Source organism: Branchiostoma lanceolatum, chromosome 16 (genome assembly GCF_035083965.1).
Source record: "Branchiostoma lanceolatum isolate klBraLanc5 chromosome 16, klBraLanc5.hap2, whole genome shotgun sequence".
NCBI lineage: Eukaryota > Metazoa > Chordata > Leptocardii > Amphioxiformes > Branchiostomatidae > Branchiostoma > Branchiostoma lanceolatum.
The window spans coordinates 9,813,525-9,837,008 of NC_089737.1; the positions used below are offsets into that span (position 1 = coordinate 9,813,525).

At 39.5% G+C, this 23,484-nt stretch overlaps 1 protein-coding gene across 10 annotated transcripts in view; it reads right to left on the reverse strand.

Moving 5' to 3' along the window:
• Positions 1 to 23,484, reverse strand: part of LOC136422086 (SH3 and multiple ankyrin repeat domains protein 3-like) — a 105,577-nt gene that overhangs the window by 45,245 nt on the left and 36,848 nt on the right. For 5 of the 10 annotated variants that reach the window (XM_066409730.1, XM_066409729.1, XM_066409726.1 and 2 more), the window contains 14 exons: positions 22,303 to 22,428; positions 21,549 to 21,729; positions 20,718 to 20,869; positions 19,948 to 20,115; positions 18,145 to 18,261; positions 17,303 to 17,380; positions 17,030 to 17,096; positions 16,232 to 16,264; positions 15,516 to 15,852; positions 13,941 to 14,068; positions 12,159 to 12,263; positions 9,925 to 9,948; positions 8,786 to 8,986; positions 8,244 to 8,423 (listed from right to left, as the gene is read on the reverse strand). In XM_066409730.1, the coding sequence (XP_066265827.1) occupies positions 8,244 to 8,423; positions 8,786 to 8,986; positions 9,925 to 9,948; positions 12,159 to 12,263; positions 13,941 to 14,068; positions 15,516 to 15,852; positions 16,232 to 16,264; positions 17,030 to 17,096; positions 17,303 to 17,380; positions 18,145 to 18,261; positions 19,948 to 20,115; positions 20,718 to 20,869; positions 21,549 to 21,729; positions 22,303 to 22,428 (1,897 nt within the window). The remainder of the gene's footprint in view (positions 1 to 8,243; positions 8,424 to 8,785; positions 8,987 to 9,924; positions 9,949 to 12,158; positions 12,264 to 13,940; positions 14,069 to 15,515; positions 15,853 to 16,231; positions 16,265 to 17,029; positions 17,097 to 17,302; positions 17,381 to 18,144; positions 18,262 to 19,947; positions 20,116 to 20,717; positions 20,870 to 21,548; positions 21,730 to 22,302; positions 22,429 to 23,484) is intronic. The other 5 variants (XM_066409732.1, XM_066409731.1, XM_066409733.1 and 2 more) reach the window with 5 other exon arrangements.

Sequence of the window (23,484 nt, forward strand, 5' to 3'; positions counted from 1 at the left end):
TGCAACCAGCTACATTGTAACTGCCTTTTAGGCGTAACACACCAGGTTTGTATTTGTGTAAGACAGGACTGTAAGGTTTGATCCATCCCTACTCTAAGTTTGTACACTTTTTCGTAAGTGTCTGGTGGGATTTTTAACATGCTCGAGGCGTGGCTCTCCTCTAACACTGAGGCTGGAAATCCGGCTTAATGACCCACCCTACAGGAAGTCCCCAATCACAGTTTCATTTTTACCTGCGTGGAGTGAGAAAACAGGTGTAAAGTGCCTTTCTCAAGGGCACACCATTGGGGCCTGCAAGGGATTTGAGTCCGTTTAATCCCGTGGATTCCGCAGATTGAGATCAATCCCATGCCTAGGTAAATCCTGATTCGCGAATCTAGGTATGAACCCTTTTCTGGGCCACCCGGTTATCAATAACCTTGCTACAATATGTATACATGTAAATCCCATCTTACCCTATAGTTTGCAGCTAACTTTTTTTCTATCTCCTTTGATGGTCTTGTCAATAACAGCAGAGACAGACTGACTCAAGCCAATTTTCTCGAGCGTTGTGGCTTCCGACTGGGACAAGGAGCGCTAATTGACCCGGGGACTTGGGGAGAATGCCAAGGAAACCCCAGCGGTGTAAGACAAATGGATATTGCTTAGGGCGGTCGATTCGCCCTCCCTCACTCTACACCTGCGCCAGGGTGAGGCTGGACCTGGCTTTGTCAGGGGAGGAGAGAACAAGCAATTTACCTGGTACATTCATTTTGTAAAATTGTTAAAGGGTTTAGAGATCATTTTCTTTAAAGAGGGGTATTGTATATTTTGGCGCCAAAACTGCAAATCTCCATTCAGATTGCCGTCATATTTTCACAAGTCCTGCCGTCATATTTTCACAAATAACAAGAAAACAAGCCGCATGAAGATTCTGGTACATCTTTGAACTGGGCTTTTTCGTTTTCTTTACAGAGGCGTATTGTATATTATGGTGCCCATACTGCAAATATGCCGCACTTGAAAATCTCCAATCAGATTGACGTTTGCAACTACTTTTCAACATAATGCCAGCATACTTTCAAAACAATTTATCTGGTACATTCATTTTGTAAAACCGTTAAAGGGCCAAATAATCATTTTCTTAGAAGAAGCGTATTGTATATTTTGGCACCAAAATTGCAAATATTATGAATTTAAAAATCTCCATTCAAGTAATTTTCAACATATTGCCGGCATATTTTCCCAAAAATGCAACTTACATGTACATGTATCTGGTACATTCATTTTGTAAATTGTGAAAGGACTTAAATATCACTCTCTTCAAAGAGGCTTATTGTTTATTTTGGTGCCAAAACTGCAAATCTTTTGAACTTTAAATCTCCATTCAGATCAACTTTTCTGGTACATTCGTTTTGTAAATTGGCACCAAAATTGCAAATATTCTGAACTTATTAAAAATCTCCATTCCGATTGACATTTGCAAGTTGCAAGCAATTTTCAACATATTGCCGGCATATTTTCACATGTCCAGCGTTGGTAAGCAACGCGAAAGCAAGTCGTGCATAGTCTGCTGGTTTTCGGTAGCCTACCGAAAAGTCACCAGCCGCATAACAAAAAGGGGAAACCGGTACATTTTCACAAGGCAACAAAGTCGCATTCATACGCTGTGCAGCTTAATAACTGAAATGTAGACTCAACGTATGATGTAGAAAAAAGACTAAAACAGTGATTTTATTCTAAATTAATGTTTGATTGGTCAGATTCTACAATATGTACCTTTAAGAAACAATGTGGACCATTGTAACTTCCTAACTTTTAAAAGCTTTTTGTTTCATTGATGCAGAAAACCTACACTTTCCATATACACATAAGTTTAAGCCCCAATTCCAAAAGCTGCAGCATTGAAAATGGATAACAATATTCGTGCATATATATTGCTACTGATATACTCCTATCAAGGTGAGGTATTCTCCCATACTGGAAATAAGTGACGTGCCCAGAAAACCAATACGTCTATTGTCCCTTCAAAATTACACCAAGCTTTAATACGTGCCAAATTTCATAGCCGTCGGCCCTTCAAACTATCGAAATATAAGACGCCGGTAAGACTTTATTACACGCAATTATAAGAACAAAGGGAGAGATCAATGTGGGTGAATCCAGCAATCACCGGGACTATTAATAAGTCCCCATTCAGTGATCCGTCTTACTTTACAACCAGTCGATTAAGTGTTAGAAGACAAAACACACGGGGAGGAGAAGTATTGCTTGGCGTGGTACCAAAACTTACAACGTCAACGAAGCAGGGACTCAGAACTTGAGGTTTCTTAATGTTTTGCATAACCAGTACTGCCTTTGTACAGTAGGTACCAGCTGCATAAGGATGGACTGTAAGGTTTTATCCACCCACACCGGGATAGATCCCTACTCTTTTCGATAAGTGTGGCGGGTTCTTTAAGGATGTCGAGGTGTGGCTCTCCTCAAAGTCAAACACAGAACCTCTGGCTTGACGTCCCATCCAACAGGATGTCCCCAACTGAAGCTAGGTGCTCATTTTCACCTGAGTCGAGTGACAAAATAGTTGTAACGTGCCTTTCCTAAGAACCCAACATTGGGCCCTGCTATGAATTCGAAACCAAAAACTTTAGATTCTGCATCAACAAACCTAACCACGAAATCACCTTGCCACCCACTTGTAACGTGGGTGGTGGCCTTTGAAGACTTCTAACTGCTGATTAGTCTGCCAAATCTTAACACCTCAAGATATACCTCAGGGCAAACGGATGCCCCCGAACACTTCAATCTACACCTGACCTGCCTGCAGTACACCCGAGGTGTCTTCAACAGGAGATCCATCACAGAGGTCGCTCAAGGACAACCACTTCATAAAAGAACTCCAAACATAAATCCCGTTTTACAACTGATATGGATGAACTTCGAGGCAAATTCACCATAATTACGCGAGTCCATTTATCAATATCTGCAGTTAGTTCAACAATCGTTAATCTCGATCTACTTAAGCCCATGAAAAGGCAGTGCAGACGAAATGCAGTAGTCAATTTTAGAGTAAAACACGGAAAGCCCATTACTCAATAAAAGGAACGCAACTGTTCCGAAGAAACGACAGCGTCTATCGATAGATAACAAAGTTCTTTGCACTCGGCCAAGAGCGATCTACCCGTCAAAGTTTTGGTGGTCGACATCTATCATTTACGAAGGGAAATATCTTTCATCTCAAAAGCAGCCTGCTCGACGCCGACGACCTAACCTGAAAGACCAATCCAGGAAGACAAAAGAGAAAGGCGTGATATGAATTTCGAATAAACACCTGTCTACAATTTTATTCGTCGAAGCCTGTATGTTTTCAAAAGGTCGGATCCCACCCCAATGCTCCGTTTTCAATCTCTTTCATTTTTGCTCTTTCCCTCTAATGACAAAACATGGGTGGATAATTGGGAGATGAAGTTGGTGTCAGTTCCATAGGGCACGATAGTGCAACCAATTTCTTTGGGGCGGATTATGATCTTCTTTTGATTCCAGCCCATTCTTTGTGCCACTATAGGGAATGTCATTGTTCACGAAGATGACCTGGCTATGTGGGACGAACACTGAACAAAATAATGCAATTCAGTGACCCAAAAAAAGAAGAATGGACCTTATTTTCACAGGGTGACTGCTATGGAAGCAATGGCAAAAGAAATTTAAAAAAGATGAGCATCATTTTGTAAAGAGGGTCTGCATGGGGGGACGGTAAATTTAGGAGGAGCAGCAACCCTTAATGGTGAATTCAATTTATGAAATCCGGCTTAAATGGTAAATTGACTAACATTAAGTATTCCTTGAAGCACTACCGTTACCTCAACAGCGAAAACACTGACTTTTGGGCAACTGACGATTGACTGTACAATATAAAGAATTTGTAAATAATGATTAACCGAGAATTTTCTTAACCCAAATAACGTGCTAGAATGAATTAAAAGAGACCAGTAACACTTTTTTTAACAACGATTTACAGACAATGTTTATCATTATGTTAAAGTGAGTAAGCTACAATTAACAGTAAACTGTTCATCAAAATAGCTCACTATACGTATACACCTCACAGAAAAGGGCATGCATACCCTCTTGCAGACTAAGCCCTCCTTCATTACTATACATGTACTTCAACATGCTTCAAGTCACGTAACATCAAGTCTATGACTCAGCGTTTAGAAATCCGTACACACACTGTGTTACCAGACCTTTGGCAAGGTGTTGAAAGTAATGCATACTTTGCGACTCAAACTCCCATGTAATGACATACATACCAACAGCTGCAGGTATTAGAATTACATCAAAAACCTGAAATATCTGATCTCATAATACCTTTTCTTTCAACAGCATACACATCACACAACAGAATGCAATTACATACAATATACATGTGTTTCGCACAGCATGTATTGCTGAAAGCCAATTAATGCATGAGTTTTTTAACGTAAACAACAGCCAAATCTAATCTTGTCTAGAATATACAGTACAGTGCACACAAAAACCTTAGCAAAAATACCAACAAGCCTCTAAAACTGATATTTCAAAAATTCTTGTTACTAGAAACCTATGGATTAGAAATACCAATTCCTGCCTATACTTTTGAATGCCACTTATTTCACGAGTCTCTTACGCACACAACAGCCAAATGTAATGTTGTCTAGAATATATCCTATACATGAAAATGTAGACCGAAACCTTAGCAAAAATGCCAACAAGCCTATAAAACAGATAAAAAAAGGCCTGTTAAGAGAAACCTATGGATTAGAAATACCGATTCCTCGTTTCAGTGGGGTGAATTTTTGTTGGGTGACAAAATGTCCCTTTAAATTCCTACCACACATTCTCTGTATCTATAAAAACCTTAGCAAAAATGCTATCGAGGCTCAAAAACTACCTGTTTACAAAAACCTATGGATGACAAATACTAACTCCTGGCTTCAGTGGAATGAATTTTTGTTATGTGACAAAAATACCTTTAAATTAGTTTAAATTCTTACCACACATTCAATACATATGTCTAGAGTGTAGATAAAAAACAGATAAAAAACTACCTGTTCACAAAAGCAATGGATGACAAATACGAACTCCTGGCTTTGGTGGAATGAATTTTTGTTGGGTGACAAAATCTCCCTAAAAATTCCTACCACCTTCCCCATATATCCTGTACAATCTAGACAAAAACCTTTAATTAAGTTAGTAAAAATGCCACCAAGCCTCTAAAAAAAACTACCTGTTTACCAAAACCTAAGGATGACAACATATACTAACTCCTGCATGGCTTCAGTGGAATGAATTTTTGTTGGGTGACAAAAAATACCTTAAAATTCGTACCAGTTCCTACATGTACAATCTAGACAAAAACTGTGGCAAAAATGCCATCAAGCCTCTAATTATAAGACAGAGAAAAAACTACCAGTTTACAAAAATCTATGGATGACAAATACTAACTCCTGGCTTCTGTACCAGTGGAAGGAATTTTTGCTCGGTGACAAAATATACCTATAAATTCCTATCACGGTTACCGTAGCTACTTTATCAAATGTCTACTACAGGACAGGTACTTTTGCTTTCATGGTAACCAATACCTACAACACCACGAAATTGAATACAAGCCTAACTGGTAGCTTACAACATCCAGTAGAATACGGTTATTTCAAACTGGTTAAAACTTGACCTACCCCAACACAACATCTTTGCTTCCTGTGCAGCGACACCTCACATACTCGAGAAGTCGTCGGAAACTGACAAGCTTTTCTGTGTGGCAACCAGCTGGGGTAAGGTGGGCTATACTTTCTACTACCTCATGAGGGGTGGACTGGCACAAACCATTTTCTTGACCCCCTTTGAAATGCAAAATAAGTTACTGCGTATTCAAGCTGGGCTGGAAAATACAGTTACGTGTATACCATTGGTCATCAAATGTGCATAATGTAAAACAATGGGATGAAACATTACTAATTTAATTTTTGGTACATGATATTTTCCCCTGGGGTTCTAATGTGCCTTGAGCCAATTGGACCCTGCTTTAGCCCCAATATGTGGATAAAACCTTGTATAGATTTGATGGGTTAATTACATCCATACCTATCCCAGGTGCCCTGGCCATGGTGATTGACCTTGTGATGACTTAGAGCGACCTCTAACCCAGTAGTAGGGCCTCCGTGTCCAAGGCTAAACCAGAAACAATACATCACTTTGTACTAACGTCTGTCTACCAGTACACGAAGTACTGAACCAGGTACATTTCAGAACAGTTCCCAAATACTGGGATTTTTACTAAAACATGTATAAGCTACCCAAAGTCTAGATAACATAAGCATCAATTGCAAGTATACATGTTTTTTTTGTACTTTTGTGCAACCTAGCAATGCTAAGACAACCCTGTTGGAAAGAAAATGTAATCTTTTATGATAGATCATAGAGCTAGAAACAGTTTTCCAAAGCTTACCAATGATTCATATTAACACTCTACAATTCATAAAGTGACAATGGAAAAACAATATTGATCAAACAAAAATTTTTGTGCTGCATGTAAGGATGGTCTGCATGGGGGTCCCGACAACGCTTAACGCTGAATTCAGAAGAACCCCCTACGTATTACGCTAGAATTAAGGAAGGAGATTACGCAAAATTTGGTCGCCTCCCTACGAATCACATGAATGAGAAGGCTTTCCCTACGGATTACGGGAAATAAAATTAGGCTGCCTACGCCTTACGGAAAATAGCATGCAGGCCATCATGTAGTATTGCTATGAACAAAATCTACTTCTACATGTACATTCATATATGTACATTGTATGAAGGTGCCATGATAGTAAAAGAGGGTCATTGACCTATCTGATAAGCCTATTTCTTCCAAACAGTCTAGAACCTAAAGTCTTCCTCCTAGTGTGACCTATAAGTCCTTAGGGTGTGAGATTGACTACATCTTATCAGTGATTCCCCTGATGTCTTAGATAAGATGGGAAAAGGGAAGGAGCATATTGGGGTCAAGCATGGGAAAATGGGGTCTTACTGTAAATTCATTTATTTTTGCAGGGACTTTATTTTGCGTCAGGAGGGGAAAGGAGGTTTTAGCTTTATTTCAAGTTCACGGGTAAAGCAATTTTGTACATTGGAAATAAGAATTTGCAGCATCATGAATTTATGGTGGAGAAATTACTGCAAAGAAACATGAAAATAAAACAAGCGCAAAAGTTTCAAGATTTACAGTAAAGCAGCCTTTTCAGGAATTTCTTGCAAGTCTTTTAAAAACGGGATTCCTTATCTTTGATATTGACTTAAAACTGACAAGCATTTCAAGGTATTGAAATTCAGAAAGTAGGCAATAGAGACTAATAAAAAAAGTGCACATAAAGATAGTAAGGGCTATACCATTTCAAACATTGAAGAGAGCAACTTCAATATTTTGTTTTGAAATTTAAATATACTATAAAACCAACAATACTCTGAATAAATTGTGACCTATATGCCAAATATAGGAAGGAAAACATTCTCCGAGAAATAACGAGAGTTTCACATTTGTATGAAGATTAAAAAATCTGTAAATTTGTTTTCCTACACCCCTAAGGACCACAATGGACTGATCTAAGAATCCTTGTAAGCAAACCTTCCTACAGACTAGACAAACACCCCCATGTCCTCCTTCTTCCAGATCAGAGAGAAGATGGCTGAAGTTTTGATGACCTTTAAATCCCAACATCTGTCTCCTTCACCTTCCTGACACAAATGTCCCCCATCTGTCAACACTGACCTCCATCTGTCAATCACACTCCCTCCCTCCTACAAGCCTGCATTCCTCTCAAGTCCCGGGCTCCCATTGGTCAATGTCTAACTTGATCATGACTTATGGCAATATTCTAATTTCTCTATCTAGATCTGTCAATCATCCTCCCACTTCCAGGAAGCATTCCATTTGTACAGTCCTTGCTTCTCATTGGTCAATTCTAGTTAAACATGACTGTGACCTAGGATAGAATGCAAATCTTTTATCTGTCAATCATCCAGCTTCCAGCGTTCCTTTGATTCTCATTGGTTAATGATCAATGACAACAAGCTAATTTATCCCATATATGACCTTATACTCCTTACCCCAAACACCGTTTTGGATGTCTTAATGTGTTAGTTATGAAGTACACCAAATACCTTACAAAATGCCCTGATACATGTTGGTTAGTGACACCAAAACCTTAGCTTTCGTCCCTTTTAATCATGGGTACACAAAATACCTTCAGTATTACTGGACAAAGAAAACTCTGTCATCCTCAATCCTGTAGCCCTGCTCACAGTGGAAGCTCGCTCTCTTTGCACATGGCTAACTTGACCATGTGTATTCTCCTCTATGTTTCTTAAGGTCTTAAGGGCTAAAGTGTCCTTTGGAGGAGGATTTGCTTGCAACTTCTTCATTTCTGCAAAATGTACATGTATAGATTGTTATAGCATGGTGACTTCAATGTTTTTAACCTGTTTTGTATTATTCATAATCACCAACCTTATTTCAAACCCCTGAAGCTAAGCTTATAATTGTCTGTGAGCACAAGCAAGAATATGAATAATGAATTTACTGCAAACTGAACCAGCATCCCCCTTTTAACCTTCTCCCTGCTGCCTAACAAGAAAACCAATCTGAAGTGTGTTCCAAACTAAAAGCGGAATACTTTCGACCAGCCGTAATGCTTTTTTAAGAGCTGATCGTGCAATGCGGATTCGCTACGGCTAAACTACAGCCCTTCCCAGCATCCACCTCTGCATGGCGACTTTACACGTCTACCTTCTTCTCCGTCATCAATGTTTATTGTCTGACTCATCCACAGCCCCCTACTCCGACCAATCGTGAAGGCTTTTATAGGGCTCTCAGAACGGGGAGTGTCCTCTCTTTTCATTCGTCGTACAGTGTCTCGGTAGTACGAGTATTCCTTCCCTACGCTGTGAGACGACAGTCTTCGATAATGTCCTGTCGACCCTTGTCTCTCTACAGTGCAGGGTAATGGCTAATTATTGAACCACCACTTGTATGAAATTAACTTGGTGTGTTTGTTAATGATTTTAATGTTAGAACGTGTCATTTGAGCAGTGAAGCCATGCTAACAACTTTGAGCTAAAAGAATTCCTTGATCATTAGGCAAGCTACAAAATTACAATTTCGCTTGGTATTAAGTACTATGCTCTTAAAATTCATTTGTTATCATGTGCATGCAATGGTAGATCACCATCTAAATAATGGTACCTGGTTTTCCACTATTTTTAAATTGCAAGTATAGAATTGCAGAATTAGGAGGGATATACAACCTAAAGTAGATGCAAAGTAAGCACCATCATTATATCAAACAAAAATACAGTACATTAAAGCTTGATATTGTTTAAGCCCCCCCTTTCCACTAGACAGCGACTGTTAGGTGACCATTGAGCGACCAGAATTGGATTTGTGCGATCCTTGATTTTATCATTGGAATATGATTGCACAATGTAAAAGTATGATTTAAAAGACAACAAAACAATATTACAAAGTTAAAAAGATTTCTTCTCTATCTATGAAATTCGTTGAGCGACCTGTCAAATGATGGTTACCCAAAAGCGACCTGTCAAATGATTGGTTACCCAAAAGCGACCTGTCAAATGATTGGTTACCCAAAAGCGACCTGTCAAATGATTGGTTACCCAAAAGCGACCTGTCAAATGATTGGTTACCCAAAAGCGACCTGTCAAATGATTGGTTACCCAAAAGCGACCTGTCAAATGATTGGTTACTCAAAAGCGACCTGTCAAATGATTAGTTACTCAGTGGTCGTGACCTCTAGTGGAAAGCGAGTGTAACCATCTATAGCATTAGCTCCAGAGTTGATGGCATGGCCAGTGCTGCTGTTGTTGTTGTTGTGAGTTTTGGTTAAGATTTAGTGTTTTAAAGCTTACCTGCTCTCCGTTTGACTTTCCTCACTGTAGTAGCAGCAGTGGGAAAAGAAAACAGCATGTCAGAGTTAGGGTGGGAGAGGATAGTTAGCTCGAGCTCTGGGGCAAGCATGTTACGTCAGCCATGTTCCTAGCCTGGAATCCATCCTTTTCTAGCTCCAGTTTGCTCCTCTGATCGCTTCCCTTCACAGAATAGTCTAGTAACTGTCTCTATTTACATTGTAATGTTTGGCCCTAAATCATAGTTTTTGGTATCAAATATTTCTCAAAAGCAGTGATAAAGGGATCGAACTTTCAAATACCTGTTTGATCCCTATCACTTTTCCGTCACAGACGGTAGTGTGGGCCAATCACATCTCTTCCTCATATTTCAGGTGAACATTCAAATGTCCAACGATCGTCTATAAACAGGTGCAAGACTATTCTGTGGGGATGTTTTTAGAGGAGCAAATTAAACTGGAACAAAAATAGGATGGATTCCAGGCTACCACATTCCTCTCTTACATGTCAGACCTCCATTGTAAACTTCAGATTACATTTGTACCAAAGTCCAAATAGATGACAGTTATCAAAATCATTGAATAAAAGTCACTGTCAAGACTTGTCAGACTAATAATGTACGGATAATGACAGAGATCTTGATTTTCGGTTTAGACAATGGAGGTAACCCCTCGACATGATTTAAATGTGTGGTTAAAAAGAACATGGTTGGCTTCTAGTTGGGGCAAATACGGTATAGCACAAATTCCACAAAAGACTGTTACTATATTTTACTAATTTTTGTTTCAAGATGCATCAAAGTTGTCTTGTCTTCCTTTATTGAAGAACAACGATTCACAATTTAGTGATTAGTGAATTCAAATGGTTAAACAGTCATTAGAATTTCATGCTTGGGAAAATTGGGTTAGAATTATTGGGTGGTAGACTCAGCGTGGAAAGGAAAAAGAGAAGTCCATGCATTCATGCCTGGTTGTGTGGTATTGTTAAACTTGAAGACCATCGTGGTTTTATGTTGTTCAAGTTCGTGTAATACAATGTATTACCAGAGAAAGCTATGAAAAATTCAGCAACTAAGAGAATATCTAACCGCGTCCCGTATTGCCATGCATGCAAATTATCGCTATTTTCCAACCCATCAAGAAGTGATCTAAGAAAGTGGTTTAAGACAGAGCTAGACGTGACCCAATACCAAAGACTGAATGTGCAAGTTATCAAGTACATGTACCTCCAGACAGATTCGTAAATATGTGATAAGAAGAAGTTGTAAGGGAAAGAGTACAGAGAAATTTGGTCAATGTAGATTTCAAGACTGGATCATAGTCATCAGTATATCACATGTGAAAAATCATCACAAAAATAAGGTGTAAACATATTCAGCATTGCATACATGTAATCTATATATCATATCTTGTAGACAGCCTAAAGTATGCCTTTTAGGCATTTTGATAGAAGAAAGTACACATTACATTTACCAGTTATCACCAACTTGAAAACCCAATCTGTTCTTTGAATTGAAGAGGACATTTAGTTTTGTAACATATGGCTGCTTTTAACTGGAGTCTTGCCAAGGAGCATGTTGAATACTTCAGGAAGGGATTTAAGGATGTTGCATGGGAGAGACTCATTTTTCTTCTGACTTCTTTGATCGTGGAGGGAATGCCTTTGCCAAAATGACTTCAAATGGTCCAAAAGTACTTAAGAGCAACAGCACATGAATCTTTGTGAGTCAAAGGGCCTAAAATTACTTGTCTAAGATCAACTTACAGCAGATATATCTCTGTGACGAACATTTTGCCAAAAGAACTTCAAAAGTTGTCCAAAAGTACAGAATCTGATAAATCTCTTTCAGGTATGTTGCATGTTGAAAATGGCCCTTTTTCGAAAGTCTTTTTTTTTTCATTCATAACCTTACAAAACAATGACCAGGATGCTAGGAATATGTTACGGTGGTCTTCCCTTTATAAACCCTAAAATTTCGTGTCAATCCGTTAATCTAGAGTGACATGAAACGATGTTGAGAAGTTCTGACTGTGTTTTCAGGGAATATCTTTAATTTACAGACTCCATTCTGGTCTCTACCGGTCGAATTGGCGATTCTTCAAGATTGCAATCTCCACCCTGACATATGTATGATTCATATCTTATTTAAATCTATAACTTCTATGTTGCATGTCTAGTTTGGCTGTGAGATCTGCAGACCCAGGAGTGGTCCCAGTACTCTACCCTGTGGAACTGACCTGTGGTGGGTTTGTTGGACACCTCCTCCACACACTCGGAAGGAAACCAGCCTTCGTTGGATCCTACACGTCCTTCCCAGAAGCCCTGCTCACCGATCCCCAGAACTGGAGGAAAAACAAGAATTAAAAAAAAAGTCAAAACCATTTAATACATTTTATATAATCTTGAGTAGCTACAAAGCATGGTGTAATTCATAACTTTTCTGGTCATTTTAACATTCTTGCCAAACTCGTCTGTAATGGGTCACAGTGTATCGCTGTGTGGAAAGTATAAATAGCAAACCACAAAGAAATCTAAGGTGCTCCTGGGCTACATGTACTGTATATGAAAATCTAATAATCTTACCCCCTGAAATGCCATTTTTGCTGCAATTTTTGGGCCAAATTTCAACTCCAAACTATGGAAATACACATAATAGAATTTGCTTTATGCAAATCAGTTACTGTAATTCTTGATTTGTTAACTGTAACTTAATTCTAGCTCATTAGTCAAACACTAAAATTTCATCATCGCTAATATTTGATCACTACTACTAGCTAATATTTGAGAGAGTAATGTTTGTTTCCACCGTTAAAATTAAGTGCCGTGACCTATTCTATTTTCCCCCAACCGCTATATTTTCCTGCCGCCATATTAAAGTGATCTACAGTATATCTTTAGGATGTTTTGATGCAATGTTGATAAGCTTATAACCAAACCATTTTACTTACTTAATTACTAATTATAATTTTATATTTCATACAGTACTTTTACATTTACAAATGCCTCATCTGTCTTCCTATCGAGAAATTAAGTTCTTACAAATTTGATTGAATTTACAGTAACTGTAGATCCATTTGATAAAAACACTTTTGCCCTCCCTACAAACCAAAGCCCTGTACATGTATATCATTATCTTTTATCAACAATTTGACCTAATGGGAAGTATAGGGTGTCTGAATGAGATAGGATCAGGTAAAACCACCAGATGTTCCCCAGATGAACCCCACAACAACCTGAGGTGGGCTGTGTGGTCTGAATTAACCCCCATATTTAAAGGTGACACCTGAACCTGGTCTCACATTCTGGAACTGGGACCACCTGTCAATCAACTGCCCACAAATAACATGTCAGGACAAGAGTTCGGAGATCTCATACCTCCGTGACATACATGAGTATCTCAGATGTCTTGCTTCATTGTAGTTTCTTAATTATGCAAATAAGGTTTTGATAAAATATTGTATATATGCGTAGATTTCAATATTGTAATTGTATGTGCTGTGTTAGACGCCCAAAATCAGCTACTGCTGCCTGGGTGGTCATGTATTGCCTGTTGCAATTTGAATAAAATAAAATAAAAAAATTAATAAATGAATTAAAACATGTATCCATTGTCCATATGGAAAATGTAGAATTGCAAAAATTGAAACAACCAGACATAACAATGTCAGACTTGCCAGTCTGGGAAATGAAGTTCAGAGTTGCCAGAATTAGTACAAAATGTACTTTATCAGCCTTAAAGCTTGTGGTGACAACTGACAGACATTCCAGGTCATGGGGTCAATAGACTAGCCTACTACTTCAAGGGGAGGATTGTTTTTGATCGGTCTGTTTGTATTTTCGCAGTTATATATTTTCCTTTATACTTGTCATATTTACCATAGAGTGACAGGAAGTGATCAACGGACCCATGTAAGGTTAATTGAAACCTCATTTTGCGTCCTCAATTAACTACAATTAAACTCACGGAGGTATGAGATTTTCGAGCTCTTGTTTGTGTCGTAAAGATCACTTTTCCCTACCTGTGACTTTGTCGCCTTTCGCTAGCGCCAGCTCCCCTACCTCTCGTGGAACATACTTCTTCACGGCCACAAACTGTCTCCCAGGCAGGGCCGTGTACATCCTCCTCTTCACATTCTCAAGGTCCTCTCTAAAGATGTAGCAGGGAGGAAGCGTTTACATATGGGAAGAGCCAATAAAGTATACTTGTTCACTTTTATACTTCATCATTGGATTTTAAGTATCCTCTTGTGTACACATGTGTCTCTACAAAAGGTGCATGTGCATGCTTCCAAAAGCCACTTTTCAGTATCCTCGACCTTATACTTATCCTTATCCTTACCTAACCCCAGAGGGAAGTAAACCAGTCATCCTCAATAGAGGCAAAGCTTCAGATGCTTTTTCAAGGAGCTAGTGGTAGTGCAATGCGGCTTTGCTATGGCTTACACCTGACCCTGGAATTGAACCGCCGCCCACGGAATTTGATCCATGTGGCAAAGCAGCACGACCGTTTACCACTTATGCCCCATGGACATGTGTCTTTGCATTTTAAGTGTCCTCTCCTGTATATGTGTCCATGAAGTACATGATTGTTTCTTATTTTATTATTGGGTAGGCCGAATACTCTCTCTTCGCAGCCAGGGGCTGAATTGCGAGGAGCGCACATTGGCGGAGCTAGATCGCAAGGGTCTGTAGCGACTGCCGTTCAGGCGCGCAGGTGACCTCAATACAACCATTGCCCCATGTGCGGCCATAGGACTGTAGGTTTTGAACCACGCACACTGGGAAGGACCCCTACTCTTTTCGATAAGTGCGATGGGTTCTTTAACGTGCTCAAGGTGTGGCTCTCCTCAAACACGGGACCTCCATTTAACGTCCTATCCGAGGGACGTCCCTAACCGAAGCTAGGTACTCATTTACACCTGAGTGAAGTGAGGAAATTCGTGTAAAGTGCCTTTCCTAAGGGCACAACGTCAACGGGACAAATCAGGGAACCCCGGATTCGAACTCAGTATCTCTGGGTTCTGGGGCCAAACACCCTGCCACTGCGCCACCGCGACGCCACTATCGTGTGTCTATACATGTGCATGCTTCCAAAAAGACACTATTTAGCATCGTTTTGAACCATCACTTCAGTTTTGGAGAGTTAATATTGGTGCTAAAGGTACGTAAGAGAGAAATCATATCATCCGTGGAAACAGGATTCAAGAGCACAAAGTGAAAGCATGAGTTTTAATTTAAAAGCACTTGATAAATTAAAAGCACTTGATAAAGCTTGTCCACAAGTTTGCTGAAAAAATGCTACAAAACTCGATAAGACACGTGTGATTTGAAGATAAATTTTCTCATAAGTTTTGTTGGATTCTGCAAGAATACTACAGATTGTCAAATCCATTCTTTCCAATGAACATAGCAGATTCACAGAGGTTGCCACAAGAGTTCAAATCATTAAATGTTAAACTATTACACTAGAAATCAATTTTATGTTTGGGATTGGACCCAGAACCTTTACAAGTAAGTCGACAACCCTAACCACAAGACCCCCTTGCCAAGTTGATAAGTATATGTAAATAGCAAATTGAATGAATTTTATCAACCTGTTCAGAGTTGCACTCCTGTTAGTGACGGGGCTCCCGGGTGTCGGGGTAGACGGCTGCGAATTTGCCGGCGACGAATTGGTGGATGAAACAGACATGGCGGGGGTACCATTCGAGTGATGGTGTTGGGAATGTGGTGCCATGTTCAGTGAGGAGTGTAAGGAGAGAGTTCCCAGGCTCTGAAGACTGGTCATGGAGGGGGAGGGGGAGAGGGAACGCAGGTTCGAGAGGTCCAGGTTCCCGCAACTTCTCGTGCGGTGAAGAATTCCCAGGTGTTTCGATAGCGCTACGGACGCCCGCCGCCTATTGTTGTACTTTGGCGTCTCCCTGAATTGTACTAGATGTACAAAAAAAGACAGACAATATCAAACATAGAATGATATAACAAAAACAATTTTTCTGACAACTTCTCTTTGTTACGATGAGTTCACAAGGTTAGATTGCTGTAAAACGAGGTTAGGTTTTGGCCTGTAAATATGAAAAATGAAATGTTAGCATTATTAATGATTGTGGTGGTGGTTTTATTAACCTTTAGCACTCCAAGTTCCGTGGTAACCAATGCAGCAATCTGGTGTCATATGGTTCCATTGGAGTGTTAAAGGTTAATATCATTATGGTGGGAATCATGTGTATTAGTAACATTAATTGTTACGTTTTGGTCAGACACCAAAATGGCCCCTTTTTGAAATTTTACACAGTTCTTTTTTTCCTCATACCTTCTACAGGGGATGACGGCAGCATATTTACGTCTGGGGGAAGGGAAGGAAAATGTAGATTTTGAGATGAAACAGCAGAACAAATCATGAATGGCAATTACAGCCTTTGATAGTCAAATTTCATGGTATTCCACACAACATGTTGGTCTTGTTTTGAATCTGACAAACTGCTGCAAAGATAGATATGTGTACAGCAGCGCCACCATTTTGTTTGAAGTGGTACTGCAGCAAATGGTAATCCAACCACCATGTGTCAAATTTGAAGTGCTTCTTTCTGTGTACAGGTGCAGGTATGGCTTCATGTTTACATATTAAGAGGTGGAGAACCTGATGTGTGATGTGTTATCACTTCATTAAATACATGTACATGCATGTAAGACATGGTTGGTTTCATAAAACAAAACAAAACAAAACGTGAAAACACAACATCTACATGTATTTTCTAGCTGACATTTTGTCAGTACAAACGAATGGATACTTAGACAAGATAGTGATGTTATAGCTGTTTTAATTACAATACATTCTATCTCTGCTGGTCACAGCAACACAGGCAACACACTGGAATGATTCAAACTTTATAAAACACAACAAAAGAGGAAATGATTGCTCTATGCTACATACACTTCTGCCCTCTGAAGGGCAATCTTTATCTTAGTTTTTGACATTCTCTTAGTCTTCTTAAGTGATTGAAGAATGCACACACACAAACTTTTCAAATGAATAAACCTCAACTTATAGCTTTGTCTTCTGTTTATGACTTAATCAGGTATCAAACTAGGGATGTTCTGCCATACTCACCAACATCCTGACTTTCATGTTTTTTGATGATTTCTCCAAGGTCAAAGTTACCTGCTACTGCAGCAACCTACAAACAAAACAAATCAAAACAATATTATTATATAGCATATCACCCAGGTATGATCAAACATTTGTAGTCAATGCCTTCAACAAATCAAGTTAGTTAGTATTATCGTACCCTGTGTTTTTCCCTTTTATGCTTTTTCTAACCTCTAAGTAACTTATTTAATCTTACTTTTAGTGGTCTATGGAAACATAAGAAGGAAACCTCACCTGGAATGGTGTTTGGTTGGAGTAGTTCTTAACGTCTCTTCTGGCCCCTCTAAACAACAGCACTCGAGTACAAGGTTCCTGTCAAACAAGACAAATTCAGACATTCAACTTAAGATTTCAAATAAGAGATACCCCACCAGCAACAAAAATCCTTCTGTATCTATTCTGTACATGGTATAGGTCTTTATGCATCAAAAACACATTTATGTGCACTTCTACTAACTAGGTACATGTATAATGTATACAATGTACTATCATCAAAATGGCAAGTGGGAGAAATCTGCAGTAAACTGTACAGCTGCCAGGGGGCACTGCTAAAGTGTGCCTGTAGCACCAATGAAAATGACAATGCAATACATCCTCAAGTGATACAGCAGCCATTTCAAACACTCAAAAAATTGTCAAATTAAATCACAGTTTTGAATAACTGTTTGGCAAAGTTAATTCAATTTGTTGGTTATCAGATATGAAGAAAAATGCTTGTGTATCAACAAGATGAGATAGAGAGGAAAGTTTGTCACTGTAAATCTTGAATATTCGCGGTGGTTTTATTGTCGTGGTGGTATATCCAGCGCAAAGTCAGGTACTGCAGATATACATCTCCAATGTAGTTCTATCGCAATACAGAATAGTTTCAAACTTGAGCACTGCCAAAACCCCTTTTCACGTTCTACCTCGATATAAAACCTCTGCGAAACACTCTAAAGCCAACTTTTCTTTCCTATCTACCTAAAAATAAAATCACCAGAATTTACAGCACAGCAGTTTCTGGGAGAGAGATCGTTCAGAGGTGTAAGAAAATTGAAAGAGAAATTGCTGTGGCATTAGCGAATCTGTTGTACCTGGTTGTACAGTGCACAGATGTGTAGCGGCGTGTTCCCGGAGGCGTTCTGTGCGGTGTGGTCTGCTCCGTAGAACAACAGGTGTTCCAGGTGCTGCACGTGGCCGTGACGACAAGCCTGGGGAAGGAACAAAACAAACAGGCTGAGTAAACATGTGTGGGGGTGTCCCTGTGGTGTAGTGGTCTGCGCTTCTGTTACTAGCCACATCTGGTTCAAATTACTTGGACCAGAAGGTCCGGGTTCAAGCCCCGGGTAGGACACCTCTGGACAAGAGGCGCATTGAGTCATACCAAAGACTTTATAAAAATGGTAATACTTCTGAAACAGTATGGAAGTTTAACACACTCCTCTGCCAGTGGACTAGCCCCCTGCTGCAGTGATTGCACCACAGTGTGGCCCAGGGCTATGAAACGGGGATGGGCACTGCCCTATACACCTTATGGTGTGGGAGGATTTTAACTTAACTAAGTAAACATGTCAACAAAATCTGTAAACAGTTCAATAATGATCGAAATAGCTGATCAATTCAGGGTGATTTTTTCCCCTGCTCAATTACGTTTGCAGTTGGTGATAACAATAAGTCATATCTTGATCTAAATCATATTTCTCTTTATGTCATACCTGGGCCGTGATAACATTTGATAGGGGTGTTCAGTTCCATTTTGTATCCTACAGTACTTCATCGCACACAACTCCGCAGAATGATTCCAACAGGCTTCACATGCATCGCTGCCAAAAATTTGAAATAACAAATTTGACTTTGGAATTAAAGTTTTTGTTCGGGGGTAACAAATTTTCTAAACTTCTGGTGCATTTCGCATTGAAATGTACATGTATGTTTTCTGGAGTGGATACGACATAAAAATACTGTAAAATAATGCATTTAAGTTCACATGGTTTTAATTTCGCAGTGGGGAGAAAATGAAGTGTTCGCAGTGGTTTTAAGTACGTTTGAAACAATAGTAGGAGGGCAAAATATTTCGCGGGGGTCTTAAATTTGCGGCGAAGAGCTTAACGCGAAAGCTGCAAACAAAAAACCACTGCAAACATTTCTACATTTACAATAAAACATGAATGGTATATTTTGCATCACCCCTGGTCCCAGCCCAATAGCGGATATGTACATATACATGTACAGTATCAGGATTGTATGTTTTCAGTCAACAAGGAGACAAATCACATACTGGCATGTAACAGGATCTTTCTACAGATCATTTCAAAACTTCACAAATGGTCTGTACTTCAAATACATGTATCAGTACGCAGAAAACAGTATCAATATTGAAGATTTTCTTGGAACTGTTTTGAGTGGGTTTGACTATATATAGGCCTCCAAATGAAAGCTAGAAAAAGCACACATTTGGTTACACAACAAAAATGCCCATATTCTCTGTGTACATCTGGGATTTTCTGGAAAAAATTTGGAACACCTTGCCAATATTTTGAGCACAACAGAATGATACAGTACTTAGATCAAGGATGCTGCATGGGTAAAAATATCTATTCAAGTCATGAACCGTGATGAGGGGGGATATAGACTCATCATATCATTGAGGCGTTGTGTTAACGGTTAGGGTGTTTGGCCCCAAGAGGTCCTGGGTTTTTTCCTCACTCCACCCGGGTGTAAAAATGGGTACCTGACTTTGGTTGGGGTGGTAAAAGATGGTGGAAGGAGTGCCCTAGACACAGTGGATAACAACCCACTGCCCCTACAGGCCTCAAAAATCAAAAAAGGCTCCGGGACTACCTTTACCTTTTATTATACAATAAGATTTCAATTCTGAAATGTGAAGTATAACATACCTGGTGCATAGGTTGCCAGCCCTGTTCATCTGTTACATGTGGGTCGGCGTGGTTATGTAACAGGACCTCACAGCACGTGGGGTTCCCCCCCACCATGCAGCAATGGTACAGGCTGGTCAGGTTACGGGCATCCTTAAAGTCCGGCGACGACCCCAGCTCCAATAAGGACTGGAAAGTGAAGATAGGATGGATGAGAAAACTTCATAGACCTCCTTAGATACTAAGAAATTGTAACCTTTGCCAAGAAGGAATATGCTTTCCATAGCATTTGTAGCTGTGTCTGTTTGTTTGTGGTTTAGCACTATAACTCAAGAATATATGGATGCAATGAAACTTGGTATGTGGCTAGGTCTAGGCTTATCGGAGAAATCATTATATTTTGGGCCCCCTGGCAGCTTCTTTTGGAATTGCAGTAGGAACATTGGCATTTCTATCTTGTGTTCTGGACAAGCTATGGTCCCAACTTTTAGATTGAAGATAGCTCTTGTGCATAAGTTTGGTTCTGCTGTAGTACCAAGGCAAGGTGCCAGGAGGCCCAAAATTGACCTTGACCTTTGGCTTCCCAAGACCTACCCACATACAAAATGCTCACAATCCATCCAGAGGTTCTATTAAAAGTTTTGCTGACCAAAAATATCTCGAATACACAAACAGACACACCAAAAAACAATACCCCCATTTTTCATGGAGGTAATAAAAGGTCTTAAAATGTTGCAAAATATTTCCGTCATCTTTAAGAGTATCTTCCTGAAATCTGAGGCATGTCTGACCTTGAGAGCCCTGTAGTTGCCCTTGCGAGCGGCCCTGTGGAGGGGCGTCATGCCGTCCTTGGCTCTGAAGTCCTTGTGCGCCCCGCCCTCCACCAAGGTCACGATCATGTCTGTACTCCCCTCCAACATGGCCGCCGTCGTCAGAGGAGTTTCTGAGAAGATGGGAGAGAAGATTTCATACTGTAAATTCAGTTATCTTTGCAGGGAGAAGGGAAAGGAGGTTTTTCCAGTGTTTAAGTTCCTAGTTGAAACACAATGTCATATTCCCTGTGTCATGAATTTGCGGTGTAGAAGTCAATACGAATACGATGAAAGTGTAACTACCACAACATTTCAAGATCTACAGTAAAAAGTGACAAAACATTTCAAGACTTGCAGTAGAAAGGGACAAAACATTAAAAAGTGACAAATCATCTCAAGATTTACAGTAAAAAGTGACAAATCATCTCAAGATTTACAGTAAAAAGTGACAAAACATTTCAAGATTTACAGTAAAAAGTGAGCCCCAAGTTTTCTGAACTCATGTGATCTATCCTTTGACAAATTGCAAACAATTTATTCTACCATTGCTACAGAGAGTTGTAACTGATCCTGCAATCTTCTCAGAGAAGCTGTAAATTTCAAAGCATGTAAATGTATTCGTTAAATGTTGTGACACTTAAATTTTGTGGCATAGTGAAAATCAAGAGTTTACTGTATCTTTGAGTTAGTGGCTGAAACAACGGTAGTAACATACAATGTAATTGATGACAAAACATGTTTGAAAACACAGCGAACATTTCAGCATTTTCAGTTTCTAGTTTACCAGGCCTGTGTCCCCCCAAAACTCACCTCCCTTCTCCGGATCGTGAAAGTTTGGGTCCAGCCCTTTTTTCAGCAAGCGGAAGACTTTGTCCAGCGCCCGACAGCGGACGTGCTCCAGAAAGCGGCGCAGGTTTGCGCGCGTGTGCAGCCTCTGAAGGCCCTTCTCGTCAAGGTCGATGGCCATGTACACCCGCCGCTTGTACTTGAACTAGAGGGGTGTGGTGGTAGGGAGAATTGAGCTACAGAATTCTTGCAACCACAGCATGTGTATTGTTAGGATTTGCGGAATTTTGCTGTATAAGCATATTTCACATCCTTACTATTGACAAGACTATTTACCTTATTGAACTTAAAGACAACAGAAGTAGGCAGCTAGAGTTAAATACAACTAATGATGAAAAGTGACTGAGTTGGGATTGTAAGGTAACTTTATATGAGAAAATACATTCTGATACAGATTCTGCAATTAAGCACATTGTCGGTAGCAATATTGACAATGTTCTCTTCATCACTCAACAATTCTTAGAGATTGGCAGATGTTGTAACAGGGTAGATTTTAGGGTAAAAAATATTTTGAAATTCAGTGACTTTCTGGCAATCAAAAATTTCAACCTAAGATCACTGACTGTTTGATGTCTACTAATGTTGTATGTGGCTTTCTAGGTGCTACTCATCATACAATATAGTACATGTACATGTACTACATGTATATTGGAGCACGTGGAGTTATGTAAGAATGGTATTGTGGGGGTTGTAAACAAATCTTGGACCTGTCACCTACCTCTAAGTACCCTATGGGTCCCTTTAGCGGATACTCGTCGAACAGTCGTCCCTCGTCCAGAAACTTCCCGGCGCGCCCGTTCTCCGGAGGCAGGAAGAACCCGTAGTTCACGCCATCATGGAGGGCCTGTTGGAACAAACAGCAGAAAATATGAACCCATAATAAAATCATTTACGATGTCTTTTGAAAAAGACAATTTTTCATAAGACCAGTGCTGTATTATGCTAATCTGTTCCATCTATTGTTTGCAGCGGGTAGAAAGGCTAGGATTTGTATGTAAAGGTTTGGGTAAAAAGGGTTCACTTTGAATTAACACAAAAATGCATCACTTGTTTATGTGTCAAGAAATGCAAGAAATAGCAGCTGAATTCTAAAACTTGGCCCATGTTATTTTCTAATAAAAACAAGGTAAAATCTTTATTGCTGTACAAACAGTTTCTCAGCTGTATGTTTCCAAAATTTATACAATATTGCTGGGAAGAATGTAAACGAGGTCACCTAACACACTGTTTGAAACAAGCGTGTATACCTGTGAACTTTGTGAATATAACAGTATATCCCTAAATAAGGAGGAGAAATGATGACAATTGGTGCATTACAATTATATAGCATCTTTTTTTTCTATGTTGTAATCATTGATGAAGGGACCCTTCATACAAATATAAATATTCTGGGTTACTCTATGAATTAATGACAGCAACAAACATCATCAGCAAAAACTGTAAAGTTTAACTGTTATAAAATTCAGATTTTTGCATAACTTATTTTAGTGGAAAGCTCTTTCTATTTCAGGAACGACATAAATCTTTTAAGGTCATTTTATTTTTTTATTGATTTGTCTTTCATGCAGGTAATTCTTTTCTTACGGCCAATGGTGGTGTCACGCTATCCCTTGTCAAAATTGGGCAACTTTGAGGGAAATCATAGCTTACTATTTGCTTCTCATAAATGCCTGTTGACAAAGATTTTGACATTTTCTTCTTTAGGGGATTTCCACCTGGGTTTAAATGTCATGGCTCCAAAATTAACGGAAACCCTACAGTAACTGATGAATAGGTGTCTGTATGGGTACTAAAAAATTGATGAACATTCCATGACAACCTCTAATAAAGGTGTTTAACAGGGCCTTATGTAGCCCTGATGCATAAAAGGGGGATTAAGGCTGACATTACTTTATCAAAA